Source organism: Taeniopygia guttata, chromosome 2, assembly GCF_048771995.1.
Source record: "Taeniopygia guttata chromosome 2, bTaeGut7.mat, whole genome shotgun sequence".
NCBI classification, from domain to species: Eukaryota; Metazoa; Chordata; class Aves; order Passeriformes; family Estrildidae; genus Taeniopygia; species Taeniopygia guttata.
The window spans coordinates 32,596,008-32,613,013 of NC_133026.1; the positions used below are offsets into that span (position 1 = coordinate 32,596,008).

The 17,006-nt window shown below is 36.9% G+C and overlaps 1 protein-coding gene and 1 long non-coding RNA gene across 6 annotated transcripts in view; one reads left to right on the forward strand and one right to left on the reverse strand.

Moving 5' to 3' along the window:
* Positions 1 to 17,006, forward strand: part of PALS2 (protein associated with LIN7 2, MAGUK p55 family member) — a 59,564-nt gene that overhangs the window by 34,641 nt on the left and 7,917 nt on the right. For 4 of the 5 annotated variants that reach the window (XM_030264854.4, XM_030264855.4, XM_030264859.4 and 1 more), the window contains exons 4-11: positions 6,473 to 6,625; positions 7,133 to 7,360; positions 8,538 to 8,669; positions 10,625 to 10,724; positions 11,234 to 11,302; positions 12,315 to 12,476; positions 15,009 to 15,211; positions 15,631 to 15,759. In XM_030264854.4, coding sequence (XP_030120714.1) covers positions 6,473 to 6,625; positions 7,133 to 7,360; positions 8,538 to 8,669; positions 10,625 to 10,724; positions 11,234 to 11,302; positions 12,315 to 12,476; positions 15,009 to 15,211; positions 15,631 to 15,759 — 1,176 coding nt within the window. Of the gene's footprint in view, positions 1 to 4,949; positions 5,090 to 6,472; positions 6,626 to 7,132; positions 7,361 to 8,537; positions 8,670 to 10,624; positions 10,725 to 11,233; positions 11,303 to 12,314; positions 12,477 to 15,008; positions 15,212 to 15,630; positions 15,760 to 17,006 lie in introns of those variants that run through there. The other variant, XM_072925625.1, reaches the window with a different exon arrangement.
* On the reverse strand, positions 9,604 to 10,675 carry LOC116807811 (uncharacterized). Its single transcript, XR_004366960.3, has 2 exons — positions 10,520 to 10,675; positions 9,604 to 9,775 (listed from the first exon to the last, which is right to left on the reverse strand). It is a non-coding gene; the product is annotated as an uncharacterized lncRNA (long non-coding RNA).

Below are 17,006 nucleotides of genomic sequence, written 5' to 3' on the forward strand. Positions count from 1 at the left end.
CTTGATATATAAAGAGCAGACATGAAATTGCACATATGCTATCTTTACTGTATTGCTCAGATTGCTTCCTAATTGCATGTTGAAGGTCCATTTAGCAAACATCCCTTCTCTTTTCTTTGCCTGTCCCAGACATAGGTGTCTAGTGAAGGCTGTAAGGCTAGAACAAGCCAACAATAATACCTTCCAAAGTGTATTGTGAAGATTTAGTGATTTGTTGCTCAGACTTCTGAGTGAGAGGTAGTGTCATCCACCCGTGGTTCTCTTCCATGAGCTTATCAGTTGTTTTCTCAACTCGTGTGAAAATCTGTCATTCGTGGCATCCCCCATCTGAGTGGAGACTGTGTTCTTTTTGTTTTGAGACTGTCTCCTGTCAATTTCACTTGTGTAGGAAGAAAGCGAACAGTTTTTCTTAATCAGCTTTTCATGTTCCTTGTGGTTTGAGACACCTCATTGTGTCTCTCTGTATCAAATAACTAAAATGAAGGGAAGCAAAGCTGTACACAGCATGGATTTGTAAAGTGGTGTCATAATTTCCATTGCATTTCCTACTCATGGCCTAAAAGTTCCTAGTGTTTGGTTTGCCTATTTAACAGCTGATGAATAGAAGAGAAGAGTTCAGTTAGAAGGGACCTACAGTGATCATCCACTCCAGCTGCCTTACCAATTCAGAGCTGATTGAAAATTAAAGCCTGTTATTAAGGGTGTTGCCCAAATGCCTGTTAAACACTAACAGACATGGGGCATCAACCACCTCTTTAGGAGCCTATTCCAGTGTTTGACCACCCTGTCAGTAGAGAAAAGGTATCTCTAGGTTCAGGGAGAGTAGAGGTGGATTGTTTATTAGGCTCAGTTTGGTTTTGTATTGTTTACATCTTCTAGATACCATTTCTGCGTCTGTCAGTTAATATGTTAAGCTAGGATTGTGTTTTCCCTTGTAGTCTGTGTTGAATTTAATTTGCCTTGTTCTCAGTCTATTGCTCATGAGGTGCCTCTGCAGGTTACAGTCAGTTGTTTTAGTCCCTGAGTAGTTAATCAGCATCGGCAAACTGTCATTTCACTTCTCATCCCCATTTCCTAGGTCATATGTCTGACATGTCAGTATATTGGCAGGTGTAGAACTGAGCCCAGATGCCTGTGGAAATCACCTGATGACATGAATTCTGAAAACTAAAAATACTATATTCCTGGGACCAATTCTTCTGTCTTCTAACCAGTATTTTTTTCCACTTGAAAGCCTTACTGCTTATCCTGTTATAGTTTTGGTTTTTTGAAAGACTGCTACCAAAGGGCTATGGAAATTGTTTTATATTAACAACTCTAACTGCCTTGTTGCCATGCTTTTGGTGACTCTTCCAAGGAATCTGACTAGATTTGAGAAGCATAACTCCCTTTATTAAGCATGTTGATGCTTTCCCATGATCCATTTTGTCCAGTCATTCTGGGTTTTATGGAAACTTCTGATTTGTTTGGTATCAGCATCACACTTACTGTTTTGCAGTTTGTTGACTCTTCCTTGGAACCTACTTTAAATATTCATGTCATGATTATTGCTTATATGCTGCTTCTTTCCCTTTGGGTGAGTCATGGGCATGTAAGAAAAATACAGTGCAACTTTGTTTGCTGCAAAACCTGGATTGTACAAAAAGGACAAAAAAGTGTGAAAGGAAGAGCAAATAGATAGTTAAGATAGTTAAATGCTTCACTGGACAACTGGCCTATTCATCATTCTATCAAAATTGGAATTAATTAAAAAAAAAGTCTGAAGAAGTTTTAATTTGTATTTTAATAATTTGTATTTCTATATGCCTGAGGTACTAATGTTGTGAGGCATTCATTCTCATTTGCAGAAACAATGAACAGTTTTGGCTGCTGTGTATGGGCAAAAGCACCTATATACTTACTTCTTCAAAGTGTATCTGCTGTGATTCAATTCTGAATACAAAAATTAGGGAGAGTTTTCAGCCCTTAATTTTTGTTTACCTTCACATTACCCATGTAAAGGCAGACAACAAAATCAGCTGAGGTCAAAGTACTATTTTTATTTAACTGATATCATAGTTAAGACCATTCTAGAAGAATTTCTAGGAGAAATTGCAGACCAAAATGTGGATATAGTATCTTTTTTTAAGGCTTGGGAAAGCTGTATGTCTCCTTCTGCAAAAAGGAAACAGAAAATTACCTATATACTCAATAAATAAGTGCTATCATTTCTGCCTCATTTGGTGCAAGTAGTCATATTCCAAATTCTGCATGAAGGGATAGAGGAAAAATACAATGTCAGTTGCATTTATAGAAAAAATAATTTGCATACTTTCTTCAGTTCAGTAAAAGTGCAAACAACGCAATCTGACTCTTTAAAAGTTCCATGGACACTACTGTGTAAGTGGTTTAGAGGCTGACTGTATTTTACAAATGAATGGTTCCACTTTGTCACAACCTCACCTTACAGTTGTAACCTGCCTTGGCGAACAAGTATAAAATCTGATATACAAGGTATCAGTGCAGTAGTTTGTTTGGATGTATCATTATTGCTAGAAATACCATATTACAGGACTTCATTTTTTCTACACATTTTTGTAGAAAAGCATTTGGGAAGGACTAACTCTGGAGTACAGGTGCATGCCTGGCTGTATTATTATTCCCTCTCTTTTCTCCTTTAATTTCCCTTTTTTTTTTTTTCTTTTTTTTTTTCATCCCTTCCACTTTTTTACCTTTTTTAGTTTTAACTGAACTTTTCAGAGGTCAAAGTGTGAAAGTTCGAATGAGTTTCACAGTATTGATGGCTGGCCAGTAGGTCAGTATGTGTTGGAGATCCAGCTGGCACATGCAGCGCATGGAAAAGGCTGTAGCAAATCTTACCAGATAGTAGCTGGAGAGCAGAAGACAGGAGTGGTAAGAGAGGTTGCCTTGAGGAAAGAAACAGCAGTTAAAATTTTCACGCTGTTGGTGTAGTTAAAAATGCTGAAGAATCACTTCTACTTCCTCTTGGAAGAGCTTGTTCTGTTACTTTCAACTTTCAAGAATTAGCCAAACCATTAATCCTAAATAGATTCTGCTGGCAATAAAATACTTAATCTGAAAGGCAGCCAGTATTGTCTTCTACTAGTTAGGTTTGTAAGGGCTGATCATACCTTTAAAATGTTTCATTTAGAAAAAGTGATTTTAAATTGCCTCCTAGACAGGTATTAATATATAGGGTTATTTTCCCTACATATTCCTGTGTTCTTACCAACCCTACTGATTTTTCTAAGGTCATAAATTCTTTTCTCACTTTTCCAGAAGAGCCTTTAAAATGTGTTCTTTTCGCATGAACATTAGGAGTCTCTAGTCTTTTTATTAAGTTCTGATATTTAGACAAGGTTATCGGGAAGACTTGCTCACATTTAATGCATAAAAAAGGAAAGGAAGTATTTTAGATACTTCTAGGTCTAAAGTGTTAGGAAAGGAGTCTTGAATTCAAGACTATAGAGTCATTCTACTCTTGTGTATTCCCTCCCACCACAGCCCCGAGTTTGTAATTAACTGTTCTTTTGGATCAGAATTGGAGAATTAGTTATTCTATTATTTAGGGCAGTGCTTCATAACATGTTTGGACTGTGTTGAGAATTTTTTTTAATGAAAAATTCAAACTTGAATTTTTGAACTTTAATGAAAAGTTGCCTTCAGCAATCTTGTTACCTCTTGTGATTTGTAGCAGTTCTTCTAAATGCCTTTTTCTGACAATATTGGCATTTTTTCATGACAATCTTTCTACAGCTACCCAATCTTGGATAGTCAGCTGATCCTGTTTACAGGAGGAAACTTTGTATGGAGGAAACTTTGAACTGTTTTATGGTTGTTGATCAGTCCATGTTGTTTTGCAGACTTTGGCAGTGGTTTTATAAGTGTTCCAGCACCAGTATGGAAAGGTCAGATTCCAGTGCAGCTCTGGAGTTGCAAGAGCACAGGATATCACTTTTTCGGATATCACAAGAAAGAAACAAGAGAAGTTCATGTAACTATATTTCTCAGTTCACTCAGCCACTTTCCCAAAATAAGAAAGTAACTTAGTGACATCAAATGTTGACAAGTAGTCCAGCAGTGCTGCAGATGCAAGGCCCTGTTGCCAGGTGCCTGTACTGAAGTGTTCTTCAGGACTGTAGGTCATGACCTGGCTGGCTGGAAACAGGCTCATAAAACTGGTACAGATTCTTGAGTTTCAGAACTGAGAGTTAGGTGTGGGACAGTAATAAGTTAACTGTGCCTTCAGGAAACCAATGAACTACTTTTCTTAAAGAAACCACTTTGGAGTTGTGGGCAGTCCCTGATAGTCCTTCTGTGACTCAGGCACTCTGTAAATAATAGGAAAAAGATCCTTTCACTGAGAGATGGTTAAGTAGAAGTTGTGTGAATTCAAGCTTATCCATAAAACTGAATGGTTAAAAAGGTTCAGAATGTGAAATGGGATCAGATTTAAGAACTGAAGAATTTTATGGAGCATGTTAATTTGAAAAGGGTGACACAGATTGTTACTTTAGTAGGCTTTTTGGACCGTGGATCAGATTATAATCTATACATTGCATTACCATTAAAGGGTAGAGACCTGTCCATGCAGGTGAATGAGGCTTTATGAGAAGTATAGTGGATTGTGGTCAGAAACTTCAGATACAATTTGTTCTAGCATGTGACCAGAAGAAAACTGGAAGTTTTATGCCACTGTATCTACCTGGTTTTATGAGTGCTAATCTGTTAAAATGTGTAGCTGATGCAAATTCGTTTCTTTCTGGAAATGTAGAAAGATTCAAAAATATGTTGCTTGCAAACATTGGCAGAGAGATCTATTCTCCTGTTTTCTGGATTGGATGTCTCTTGGATAGTGAAGAATTAGAAATTGCTACCATCTGACAGCTGCTTGATTTAAATAAATGATTGTTTTTCCTATTTAATTTGATTTGGTTTGTGTCCACAGTATCAGAGCAGCCACAATAAGCAGCTGTCTTTACAGTCTTAATGGAAGGGGCAAAATCGGTGAATTAATACTTCCTTCTAACCTCAAGTTGAAATATCAGCAGGCTCATCGTGTAATGGGCAGATTAAAATGACTGTTCAGGTTTGTGACACTTTGAGGGCTTGCATGCTGAGCTTAGCATTAACCTAATGTGGTTGCACAGCCTTTAGCTTAGAGGTGGCTTACAAAAGGATGGAGCAGACTGCATAGCAAATCATTACTCTTACCTGCTCGCCTGCTGTGCTTTCTGGTAGTTTGCTGTCTTCCTCTGGCATGTGCACGTCAGTATCAGTGATAGTCCCATGGTGTCTTCTTTTTTTAGCTACTTCTGTGACACAGTCAGTGACCTGTCTTAAGACCATATCTGACCAGTCACTGTTGGAAACAAAGCTGTGTAGTTGGAGGCCCAGTAGGCATTTCTTCTGCTTGCTGCTTCTCTCTGTGTATCTGTCAGTGTGACTCCCTGTGCTGTAGGGTGCTTTTACCTCGGACTACTGGGTATGATGGCTATTGAGTGCCCCTTCTCCTCTCATAGAATCACAGAATACTTTGGGTTGGAAGGGACCTTAAAGATCATCTTGTTTTAGATCCCTCACCACGGGCAGGGACACCTTACACTAGTAGGTGACAGAAAGAAAGTCTGAAAGTCTCCACTGTCTTAATGCACATTTGATCTTAGTTTACCTGTATGTATTGTCATACATTTTTCTTTATCCTAAGATATACCTTTTATGAAAAAATCATGCCTACATTACATTGTCTTCTAAACATGATTATATTCATTTGGATCTCCTCCTTCTACCTTGTATTTATGTGTATGGACTGGAGATAACACCATTGACTCTAAGGTCTGAGCTCCTGTCTTCCAGAATGTAAACTCTGTTAGATTGGATTCATTTGTTACTAGAATTCTGCCTTGGCTTTATGCAAGCAGGAAGCGCTCATTCTGTAGATAGCTAGAAATCCTTGCATATTTGTCATTATCCAAATTACTGTGGAGGAAAATTTTATTGCATTAAAAACAAGTATCTAATGATGAGTTATCTTCATTTTTTTTGCAGTGGGTTGTTCATTTACTGTAACCATTTTCTCAGATACTGTCTCATTAGGTGGAAGACTATTTTAGGTACTCCTTTTTCTGTCTTCTTCCCTTGTAACATCACACATTCCTCCCCAGTTTAGTTACATTTCTCCTATATTTCCTTAAGAAGCAGCATTTTAATTTACAAGATAGCATATTTGCCAAGGCAATAGGCTTATCAGTTCATGTAAGCACTTATGTGTCTGTTTTCGCTTTAGTTCATGTGAAATAAGAATATTATGATCTGGTCCCAAAAGGACAGATTCAGTGGTTATTTTATTTAATGTGAAGTAAGACTATTATGACCTGGTCCCAAAAGGACAGATTCAGTGGTTATTTAGCACCAAATCCTTTCACAGTTATTTCATGACTTTAAAAAATATTTCATTTCTGTTCCTTTGCAGTCACTCTTGGAAGCACATGATATTGTGGCATCGAAATGTTATGATTCCCCTCCTTCTAGCCCAGAAGTCAATAATTCTTCAGTGAACAACCAGGTTGTTCCAGTAGATGCTATTCGTATCCTTGGAATTCACAAAAGAGCAGGAGAGCCGCTGGTAAGTAATTGAGTGTGAGCGTGTCTTTAAAGTACTAGTGAAAATGTTTGCACGTACCTGATTTCTTGCATTATGTTTTATTCTTTTCATTTTGTTGTGTAATTTAATGGATGATAAGCTCAGTATTGAGAGGTTGAAATAGGAAGATACTTTCATGTACTCCATCCCATCTCTCTGAGAAGTAAATGGGATAGTGATTAGGCAGCCACTGGGCTGAATGACTGCTGGCATAACTGAGTAGCACAACATTTTGATATGAGATGATAGGATTGCATGCAATCAAGAACAACAGCAATTTTTCAGTCATATGAAAACCTTGTGTGAAAGCCCTTCTGTGTCACCTGATGCTTCTCTGTATCAGGAGCTCTAACACTATAGTGGCTATAAATATCTGTTTTCATTGGAGTGGGTGGAATATCCCACCTGTGTGTATTTGTGCTTGAGATAATGGTAAAATGAAACTGAAATTCAAAGAGTGGTAAGCTGGGTGTTCTGTATCTCTTTCAGGGAGTCACGTTCAGAGTGGAGAACAATGATCTGGTAATAGCCCGAATTCTTCATGGAGGAATGATAGATCGGCAAGGTCTTCTGCATGTAGGTGACATTATTAAAGAGGTGAATGGCCACGAGGTTGGAAACAATCCAAAAGAATTGCAAGAACTGCTGAAAAACATCAGTGGAAGTGTCACTTTGAAAATTCTCCCCAGCTACAGAGACACTGTCATTCCTCAACAGGTCAGTAGCACATTTCTGATGATTCTGTCGAAAGAACTTCTGCTTAGTACTTTATTGTGTAAGATCCTCTAAGATTCTGGATTAGATATATTTTGATTATTTTGTGAAAATAATGCTAGGAGGAAGAGTAAAATATAGATACCTGTATTTACCTTTAATTACATTTTAGAAATGGGTTTATTCACACCTAATATGCCTGCCTAAAAAACTCGAATTAGTGTCTAAAATTGTTAGGCATTTGTATGCTATATATAAAGCACGTTTCTTTGACCTTAAGTCACCTCTGATGACCTGACCACAATCACACTTCATGCAGTGAAGTGTGTGTGTGTTTGTTTATAACATGGCTAGTGTCAAAATAATCAGTTTAATAGATTTCAGAAAGATATTTAATTCAACAGACGAGCTTGAACTCGCTGACTTCAGTGGGAACTTGGATGGTGGCTGTTCCTTATCCTTTTGTTGTTGTTGTAGGCTGTCAATTTCTCCATGGCAGAAGTGACTTCTTTAGCTAAATCAGTGCCTTTGAAACACCCTGTAAGATGTTCCTTCAGGTAGTGGGTCTTAATGCCTGTGACTATAACAGGCTGTGCTTCCACTGAGTAGAGGCAGAGGGAATGTGCTCTACTGAGGCAGGGGCAGGGCTCCCTTTGCTCTGCAGCCTGGTACAAAGAGAGTCAACGATATTTTCAGCTCTGTCATGCAACCTACTCTTTCTTCCCCTGCATCAAATTTAAGTCTTAAGCAGCTGCATCTCCTGTTACTTTTAAAACATTGAATTCATGGCAAAAATAATTCTTAATATTCTACAAGCCTTAAATACAGTGCTCACATTCCAAGAATTGTTTTGTATTTTTAAGTAATTAAAAGTCAGAATTCTTATTGAGTTGTATATGCTGAAATGCAAAAATGAGCATTTTGTAATATCATGTCTAAATTGAACAGATTTTTTTATTTTTATCATGAAGCTACTTCAGCCAAGGTTTGCACCATTGGTTATTCTGTCCCAGTTGGTGAATAACTTTTTCCCCCTAGATTGTATTATACATACCAAGTGCAGCTTGGATTGTGTCAAGGTTTTTATGCTGCAGGTAAAGACATTACTTCAGTTTGACACATAGATTAGTTAGAATGTATTTTATAATGCTTAAGCTTTGTTACTTTTTACACATTTCAGGTTTTTGTGAAGTGTCATTTTGATTATAATCCATATAACGACAACCTCATCCCATGCAAAGAAGCAGGTTTGAAATTTTCTAAAGGAGAAATTCTTCAGATTGTAAACCGAGAAGATCCAAATTGGTGGCAGGTTGGTAAAAAGATTAAAATAAGCAAAATAAAAAACTGAAAAGCATCAGTAGTTGCCTTAATAATAAACTCTTTAAATTAAGATCAAGTTCCATTTAACAGTAGATATATGAAAAAAATACTTACACTGCAATCCAGTCTCAAGCTAATACAAAGATGTGAAGTTAAAATACTAAAGGAAAAGGAATGTTTTAAATTGTATATGTAACACTCTGTTAGTTGCTGTTAGTTGTGTTTATTTGTCTTTGTTCTTGTATCATAAGCCTGGACATTCCCAAATCAATTTAAGGTGGACTATTTCTAGAAAAGTGTCTTAGTTTGACTATAACTGTAGTAAGCCTTCTCTAACAGCAACTGTGGAAGAAGTGGACCCGTTCCTGAGTGCTCAGAGTTGTGGATAGAGACATTAATCTTGTGTACTTGAAGGGGGTGAGAATAGCTGTTTGGAGAGACTGTGTTTTATTTCTACAGTGGTGGTCAGTGTCTGTGAGCTGTGTATCATGCATGCTCATAGTCACAGTGTTTGGCACTATTTCAAATATTAACAGTTCATCCTGGTTTAAGGTGGTATTTCTCATTCAGTCCTTCAGTAGAAATGTAATCCAGTGCTTATGCTATGTTTATTTTTTCCAAGACACCATGCAACGAATTAAACATTATCAGTGCCTCTGAAAATGGGACAAGTGAACCTTTAAGACCCTTTTCTCAATGGAGATCCTCAAAACTGGCAAAGAGTATAGCATTATTAGTTTCCCTTTTGACCCCTACATTGCTCACCCTGCAAGGTAACAAGCAGAAGAGAGCCAGGCACTACCTGAGAGCAAGATAGATTACTTCTTTAAAAGCAACAAAAATATTACAGTATACCTAAGCAGCTGCTGAATTTTGTTGCTTCTCAGTGACAGTAATGACAGAAAGAAATACAATAAAAAGTGTGAGGAAAGGCTGAAAATTTATTGCTGCCAACTTAATTAGTTTCAGAAATAGACACTCCAAAACCGTGGAGGATTTTGATATTTAGCTCCCATGCTGATTTTGGTGTTGCCTTTCAAACTCTCCAGTTGTAACTTGTGGGAGTCCAGGAGAAATAAATCTTCAACACTCAATCTGGCAAAATTGAAATGTGTTCAATCAGTATAGTGTATTGCTATGCAGATCATAGAAGTTTAGTTTTTTCCTCATGCTTTCTAGAAATGCTAGACTGTTAATGAAAACTTCATATTGTAAAAAAATCAGTTAATCATAGATAAAAGCATACGAGTTGAAAAGCAAGTATCTCCTGTTAGCAAAAGAAGGATTTATTGCAAGAAAAAGATTTAAGTAGAATTAAACACTTCATAACTGTCTTTGTGTGTGTTAAGCTTGTTGAGAATTGAGCTTGCCATGAAATTATTTTATAGAGAATTTTAGCCAATTCATTACTGGGAATGCTTTAGTTACTAAGATTCTAAATCTGTAGTTGCTTAGTGCAAAAAGGTTGAAGGCATGATTAGGGATGTGTTACTGGCACTCCCTGAGAAATGACAGTTAATAAACTGCACTGAAACCTGTTTGGAGCAGCTCAAGAATACAAAATAAGTATACTGTATACTAGAAAATCGTGAGTTTTGTCACCTGAGACTCCAGTGTCTGGAGCCAGAGAATTCCACTTGATAATTTTATGCCAAAGTTTTATGGCTAGAGGAGCTTACTAATGTAATGGGAACCAGTAATGGCACTTGCATATATTTTACTTAAGTTTTGTGAATTTTAATACTCAGTAGCAAGACACTATTCCTGTCAAGGAGAATTTTAATATTTACATCTGACTCTGAATTTTTAAGTCTCAGTAGTAAATGTATCAACACTCACCATTGAGAAACTGGCAGTGAGGAAGCCAGTCGACACCATGTTGATGAGAAAAATGCTTCTTGCAAGTTAAATATAATCATTTATTTGGTTTTTTTTTCCCCCCAGGCTAGTCATGTCAAAGAAGGAGGAAGTGCAGGTCTAATTCCTAGCCAGTTCCTGGAAGAGAAGAGAAAGGCTTTTGTTAGGAGGGACTGGGACAACTCAGGTGAGATTTAGTGAATTTCAGGAGTAGATTTTGCTCTGACTCCATTTGTTTTGCTTTTCCTGCCTTCATAAATAATAGAAAAACTTCTATGTGAGATTACACAGATTATTGTGAAGTGCTGAATTTTATATTTTGGCTTTTGCTGAAGAACAAAGGGTGAAGTCTCTGTTTAGTGTTCAAAGAGACATGTAGCAGTCTTGCTTCCTGGTGTTGAAAGCTGAATAAAGTGTGACAGGCAGTGTGCACTTTAAAAAACAAAATTTTTGTATAGTATGCACTAAAAGTTAATAAGCTAAACATGAATTTTCAGCTGTTTTGTTTTCTAGAAAAATATTTTTTTCTCTGTGTTCTTTCTGTACCATTTGATGGGTTTGTAAATAGATACAATTTCTTGCCCTAGGATATATACAATTCTAGAATAGTCTTTATAAAAAAATTTCTTATATTCATGCAAATAAGATTTGGAAATTAACAGAAATTTTGAGTTCATCTAGATTTTTTATTTTTAGGGCCTTTCTGTGGAACAATAAGCAGCAAAAAAAAGAAAAAGATGATGTATCTCACTACAAGAAATGCAGGTATCTCCTTATATTACATTAAAGTCAAAGTTCTTTAGGTGTCAAAACTTGCAGATTGTAGTGTATCCAAAGCTAAAGATTTGCAGTAAAATATTTGATTTTAAGTTTGATAGATCAGATAGTTTTTATGGTTTAAAAGCAATAGTGACAAGTGCAGATGTGGCTGTGCTGACCACATCATTTGGTGGGTGGAAATCAGGGAAAAACTGGGTGTTAAGGAAAAAAATGTTTGTTGCCAGTGGGCTGAGGGGATATGATTTTTCACTTCTGTTCAGTATTGGTGAGGCCACACCTAAGAGTACTGGGCATCTCCCCAGTGCAGGAGAGATGTGGACATAGAAAGGTGTTGAAGGGACTGGAGCATCTCACCCATGAGAAAAAGTTGAGACTGCTGGGAATGTTCAGTCTGGAGAAGAGGAGACTCAGGGCAGGTCTCACCAATGTGTATAAATACCTGAAAGGAGGGTGGAAAGAGGATGGAGCTGGGTGGGCTTTTTGTAGAGTAGCCCAGTGATAGGGCAAGAGCCAACAAGCAACACAGGCTCTGAACATCAGAAAACGCCTTTTCCACTCTGAGGGTGACTGAGCACTGGCACAGGTTGTCCACAGAGGCTGGGGAGTTGTCCTCCTTGGAGATACTCAACAAGTGTCTGAATGTGGTCCTGGCCATTGGGGTGCACCAGATGCCTTTCAGAGGTACCTTCCAACCTCAACCATCCCTTGATTCTAAGTTCACTAATTGTTAGTCACAGTTTTCCCTTTCTGATCAAACACAGACTTTCTCCTTGGAAGTAAGAGAGAGAACCTGACCTTCTGCTGTCCATGAGGAATAATTATTTTATTTATTTATTTAAACCAATTTAAAGCTAGAAGTCTTGTATCTGCCCTGTTACTGACCTCTGAGTTCTGTTTATATTCACATAGGGTCTGTTGATAAATAGCGGGACTACTTAATTTTTTTTTCTTCAGCCCTGAGTGTGTATTAAAGTTTTTTGTAAATTTCTCAATGTAGAATTTGATCGCCATGAAATCCAGATATATGAGGAAGTAGCCAAAATGCCTCCTTTTCAGAGGAAAACCCTGGTCTTGATTGGAGCCCAAGGAGTGGGGCGAAGGAGTTTGAAGAACAGGTTTATTGTGCTGAATCCTACTAGATTTGGAACTACAGTGCCATGTAAGTTATCAGCATTCCTATTGTAATATCATACTTGGATTAACTGGAAAGTGTGTGATGTTTATCCTAGTGATTCAATGTAGGAGTGATTTTGTCAGAGCATAAAAATTGTATAGAGTGAGAAAACAAAAGGCTCTTCCTGTTTTCAGAAAACTGACCTAACATATGACCATGAAAACATTTGTAACTAGCACTTAAATGTTACTGATGCTGCAGAAAACCAGTTTTTGTCTGTGCAGTATTTCAGTCTGGATTTCCTCAGTGTCAGGAACCATCCATTACTGAGGTGATTCCATAACTTCCCAGTAGCCTTCTGTAATGAACTGCCAGTGGAATTTCTCACATCTGCCTTTTGGTTTTCCACTTGTGGACTGGGCATTATAAATTGTTGCTTTAGTTTAGAAATGTGGAGAAAAGCAGCAAACTTCCAATAAAACTGAAGTAAGTGTTTGTGATCTCCAAGATTTGTATAACTGTCCACTATTTTAATATATCTAGTCTTAAGCACATGATCTTTCATTTTTTCCTCCTATAAATAGCAGGAAAAAAAATCTTCTTTTAGCTGAAGCATGTTTTCCTGCCTTTCTTCCAAATACTTTGCTCATTAACCTGCTCATTAACCTTTTTTTTTTTAACTCCTCCTTACTGATTGGCTGCTGACCAGAGAAGCCCACTTTAGCTACATTGTTATTCTCCTGCCATGTGCTTTTCAGAATTTCAAAAACAGTCTGTTCCCTTCTGTTTCCAGTGGGCAAGAAATAGATCTGATAATAATAGGAGGAGGGACAGGTCTGAAAGATTAATTGTGCAAGATGAGAGAACCAGTCTCTCTCATTAGTTGAATCTCTACCATCAAGATTCGCCAGGGCACTTAGAATTGGTTTGTGGACCTGATAACAAGGTTGACTTCTCAATATTACTTTTTAAAAGAAATCTTTTTTTGGAAATTCCATTATTTTACAGTAAGAGGCTTTTTATTGCTTGTAAAATTCTTACTGTATTTCAAAAAAGCCACCAGAATTACTTATGTCTCTAAAATGCTGTATAGATGTTTGAATATATGTGAGTAATGCAACATAGTTGTTGAACATTCTTCAGAGGCATAAAAGTAAACTTTTCCTAATCTAATCTAGGAATCTAATCTAATAGTCTAATCATGCACATGGAATACCCAGTTTATTGTATATAGAACCTTTTCTCTACTTCAGATTTTAAGTGGGATAATCGGTATATGTAGTTAGTGTTTGATTAGAAGAAAATTCTCCAGGTTATTCATAAACAGATTTGCGTATAATGTGTTTTGGGAGGTGGGAAATGGGTGGAATTGATCCACTGTGCTATGGGGAGAAGCATGTTCTTGGTGTTGCATGTTCTTGGAGAAGCATGTTCTAATCCAGCACGTGGTGCTGCGGTTTTTCTTCAGTGTGGAAAACTGAACTGTTAAATCATCTCCTAGCTGTAAAACGTTAAAGCTTACTCTCCAAAATTAATTGCAAACTGATATATGTTTCTTTTTAGTGTATTGTATTAACCACTATACTTTTAATCTTTCCATAGAATCTTGACTAAAACTAGATGTTCTAGTAATATATTTATTCTTAACAGCTTCAGATGGTCATTTTTCCTGGCACTTGTGTTTTCTATAAGATTGAAGTGGATAGGAATTACTGGAAGGGAAAGATTGCTTTCCACTTATCTCAACAAGTTGCACCAAGTGATGATAGAAGTATTACCAAAGGAATGCATTGACTGTTAGGTTAATATGTTCTAGAGTTCAAATCTAATTAAATATAAGTAGAAGGTAGTTAATAGGGCAATAGGGTAACAAAGTTGATAATAATATGATGTTATATTCCCATTTACTTTTTTTAAATTTTATTTTTACTTTTTTCCTTAAGTAATGTCTGTACTAGACAGTGTAGCCAGTACCCAAGACAGTTGGTAACGATTTACTCAATTTCTACAGGAAATTTACCTTGCTTTAAAAGGGAACTTGTCCTGGAAAGCAGCATTAGCTGGCCTCCACTAAGATTCTGCTACAGTGGCTGGGCTGCTTCTGATATTTAAGCTAACTTTCTTTATAGCTAGCTCAGGTAATTCTACCCTGAACAACAGGGCAAATACAGACAGCAAAGGTTTTGGGGTGGGATGGGGCAGATCTTGTTGTGCTCAGCTATTTTCAGAAGTACATTTGGCATTTGATTTCCAAGTCACTCAAATATTTTATTAAGTGAATAATTAAAAAGATGACATTAATGAGTATTGTATATGGTGTGAAGGAGTAAGACAAAGGAAACAGGCAAATGGGTGGGTAAGCAACATATAGGAAGTAATATAAAGGGAACAGGAGGGGGGGGCTGTGCTCAGTTTTAAAATTTATCTAGAATGATGAATAAACCTGTACATGAAGCAAATACAACTGTATAACACTGTGTATTATCATCTTCCTAACTTATAGGAAGTCCAGTCTCATATTTCTATTCCAAAAATAAAATGAAAACATTCAATTTATATTTTTAATTTTTTGTTTAGTTACTTCACGAAAGCCAAGGGATGATGAAAAAGATGGGCAAGCATACAGATTTGTGTCACGTGCTGAAATGGAGACAGATATTAAAGCTGGCAGATATTTAGAGCATGGGGAATATGAAGGAAATCTTTATGGCACCAAAATTGATTCCATCCTTGAAGTTGTTCAGACAGGAAGGACCTGCATCTTGGACGTAAATCCACAGGTATACGATTTATAATGTTATTATAACAAGTGTGAGATTATAATGTTGAAGAGGTGAAGCGAGATGCCTGCAAATTTGAAGGCTTTTTATCTGGTCTGAAGGTTACAATTATCAACTGGATTCTTGTGTTTGTGGCACTTACTTGGAATGGGTTAGAATGATGCAAAAAACCCAACTTAAGTTGTGCATGAAAGAAGAGTCTTGCAGAGTAATAAATAATCTTTTTAGCCAAGGAAAGAATGATGCTGAGCATTTCAAAAGGCAGTGTAGGAATTTCCAAAATAGAAATAAGAATCTTCACTTATATATTGCTGCCCATCAGAACAGATGAGTTTTGTGGTGTCCCTTAAGTTACACGGAGATGTGGTGAGTAATTTTCAAACTTTGGTGTTTTTTTTTTTCTTTTTCTTTGCTTCTAGGCTCTCAAAATACTGAGGACCTCAGAATTCATGCCCTATGTGGTGTTTATTGCTGCTCCAGAGTTGGAGACTTTGCGAGCTATGCACAAGGCTGTGGTAGATGCTGGAATTACAACCAAACTTCTCACTGTAAGCAGATCATTTCTTATTTAGTTTTCTTTGAACAGGATGTTCTTAGATTTTTTTAAAAACTTGCCATTCATTTTAGGTGGAATTTGTTCTGAGACAAATATCTCTAAGAAAAGTTAGGCAAGACTTGCTGATTACATAGTAGAAGTTAATCAGATATTATGTATAAGAAAGACTGCTTCTTTCTTAAAAATAAACTTCTTACAGAGAAGTGTTAATTACAAAAATTACTTGAATTATATACTTTGGGAACTGTCACCTTTGATTATTTGCCGCAAATGGTAGATATTTCATGGTGGCAGTTGTTCTTTTATGCAGATGTCTTTCCTTGACTTTCCTGTCTCCCTCCCCACCCAAATTTTTGTTCCTGTTGTCTTCATAATACGTGTGTGCTTTAAAAATGGAATCTGTAGTTCTTGGGAAAGATATTGCAGCTTGTGTCAAAAATGGAAAAAACAAAACCTTGCTAACCAACAAAAAAAAAAAAAAGAAAAGAAAAAAAAAAAAGAAAAAAACCCAAACCAAAACACAATAGAAACCCCAAGAATGCAGGTAGTCCTTCTTTTCACTGCTGCATGTGCTGCACTGAGAGTGGCTGACAGCTGCCAGAATAAGAAGTGTTGAACAACTTCCCCTGAAGTTCCTTGGATTTGTAATATAAAGTGAAGTGGCATGTTTTGTTCATTAGATCTTCCCACCTTTTCTTAGACAAGATGTGTAGCAGAGGGAAATACGATGATTCCTCCAGTGCAGCAGAGTATAAATACTCTGTGTGGACATGAACTTTCCAGCTTCAGGAGCAAAGAAAAAATGGCCAGATTGATCAGTTCAATTTCCCCAGCAGAGAAAAGCTGTGTTTTGCTGATGGCTCATAATGATAGCACTGCAGCTTCATAGGAATATCTTGAATAAATGCTGACAGGGCATTTAAAGCTATAAAATGAGGGGGGGGGAGGTGGGGATGGGTTAGTATTTTCACTAAATGAGTGTGTAATTTTTGGTCATAGGTTCTGGTTATTATGCATTCTGCTATCTCGGTGGATGCTCAGTCATCCCTCTTTCCTACCCCAAATGAACTCTGAATTTTATGGTGCATCTACAAGAAAGCCAGGTTAAAACTGTCCAGAGAAGTATAAAAATAATTTCTTGTACTTCCTAATATTTGATTCCCTAAGGGACATCTTTTCCTCTGTATTACTTCTTATGAATAATAAAGAGGTTCATTAAATTTCAAATATGCATCTACG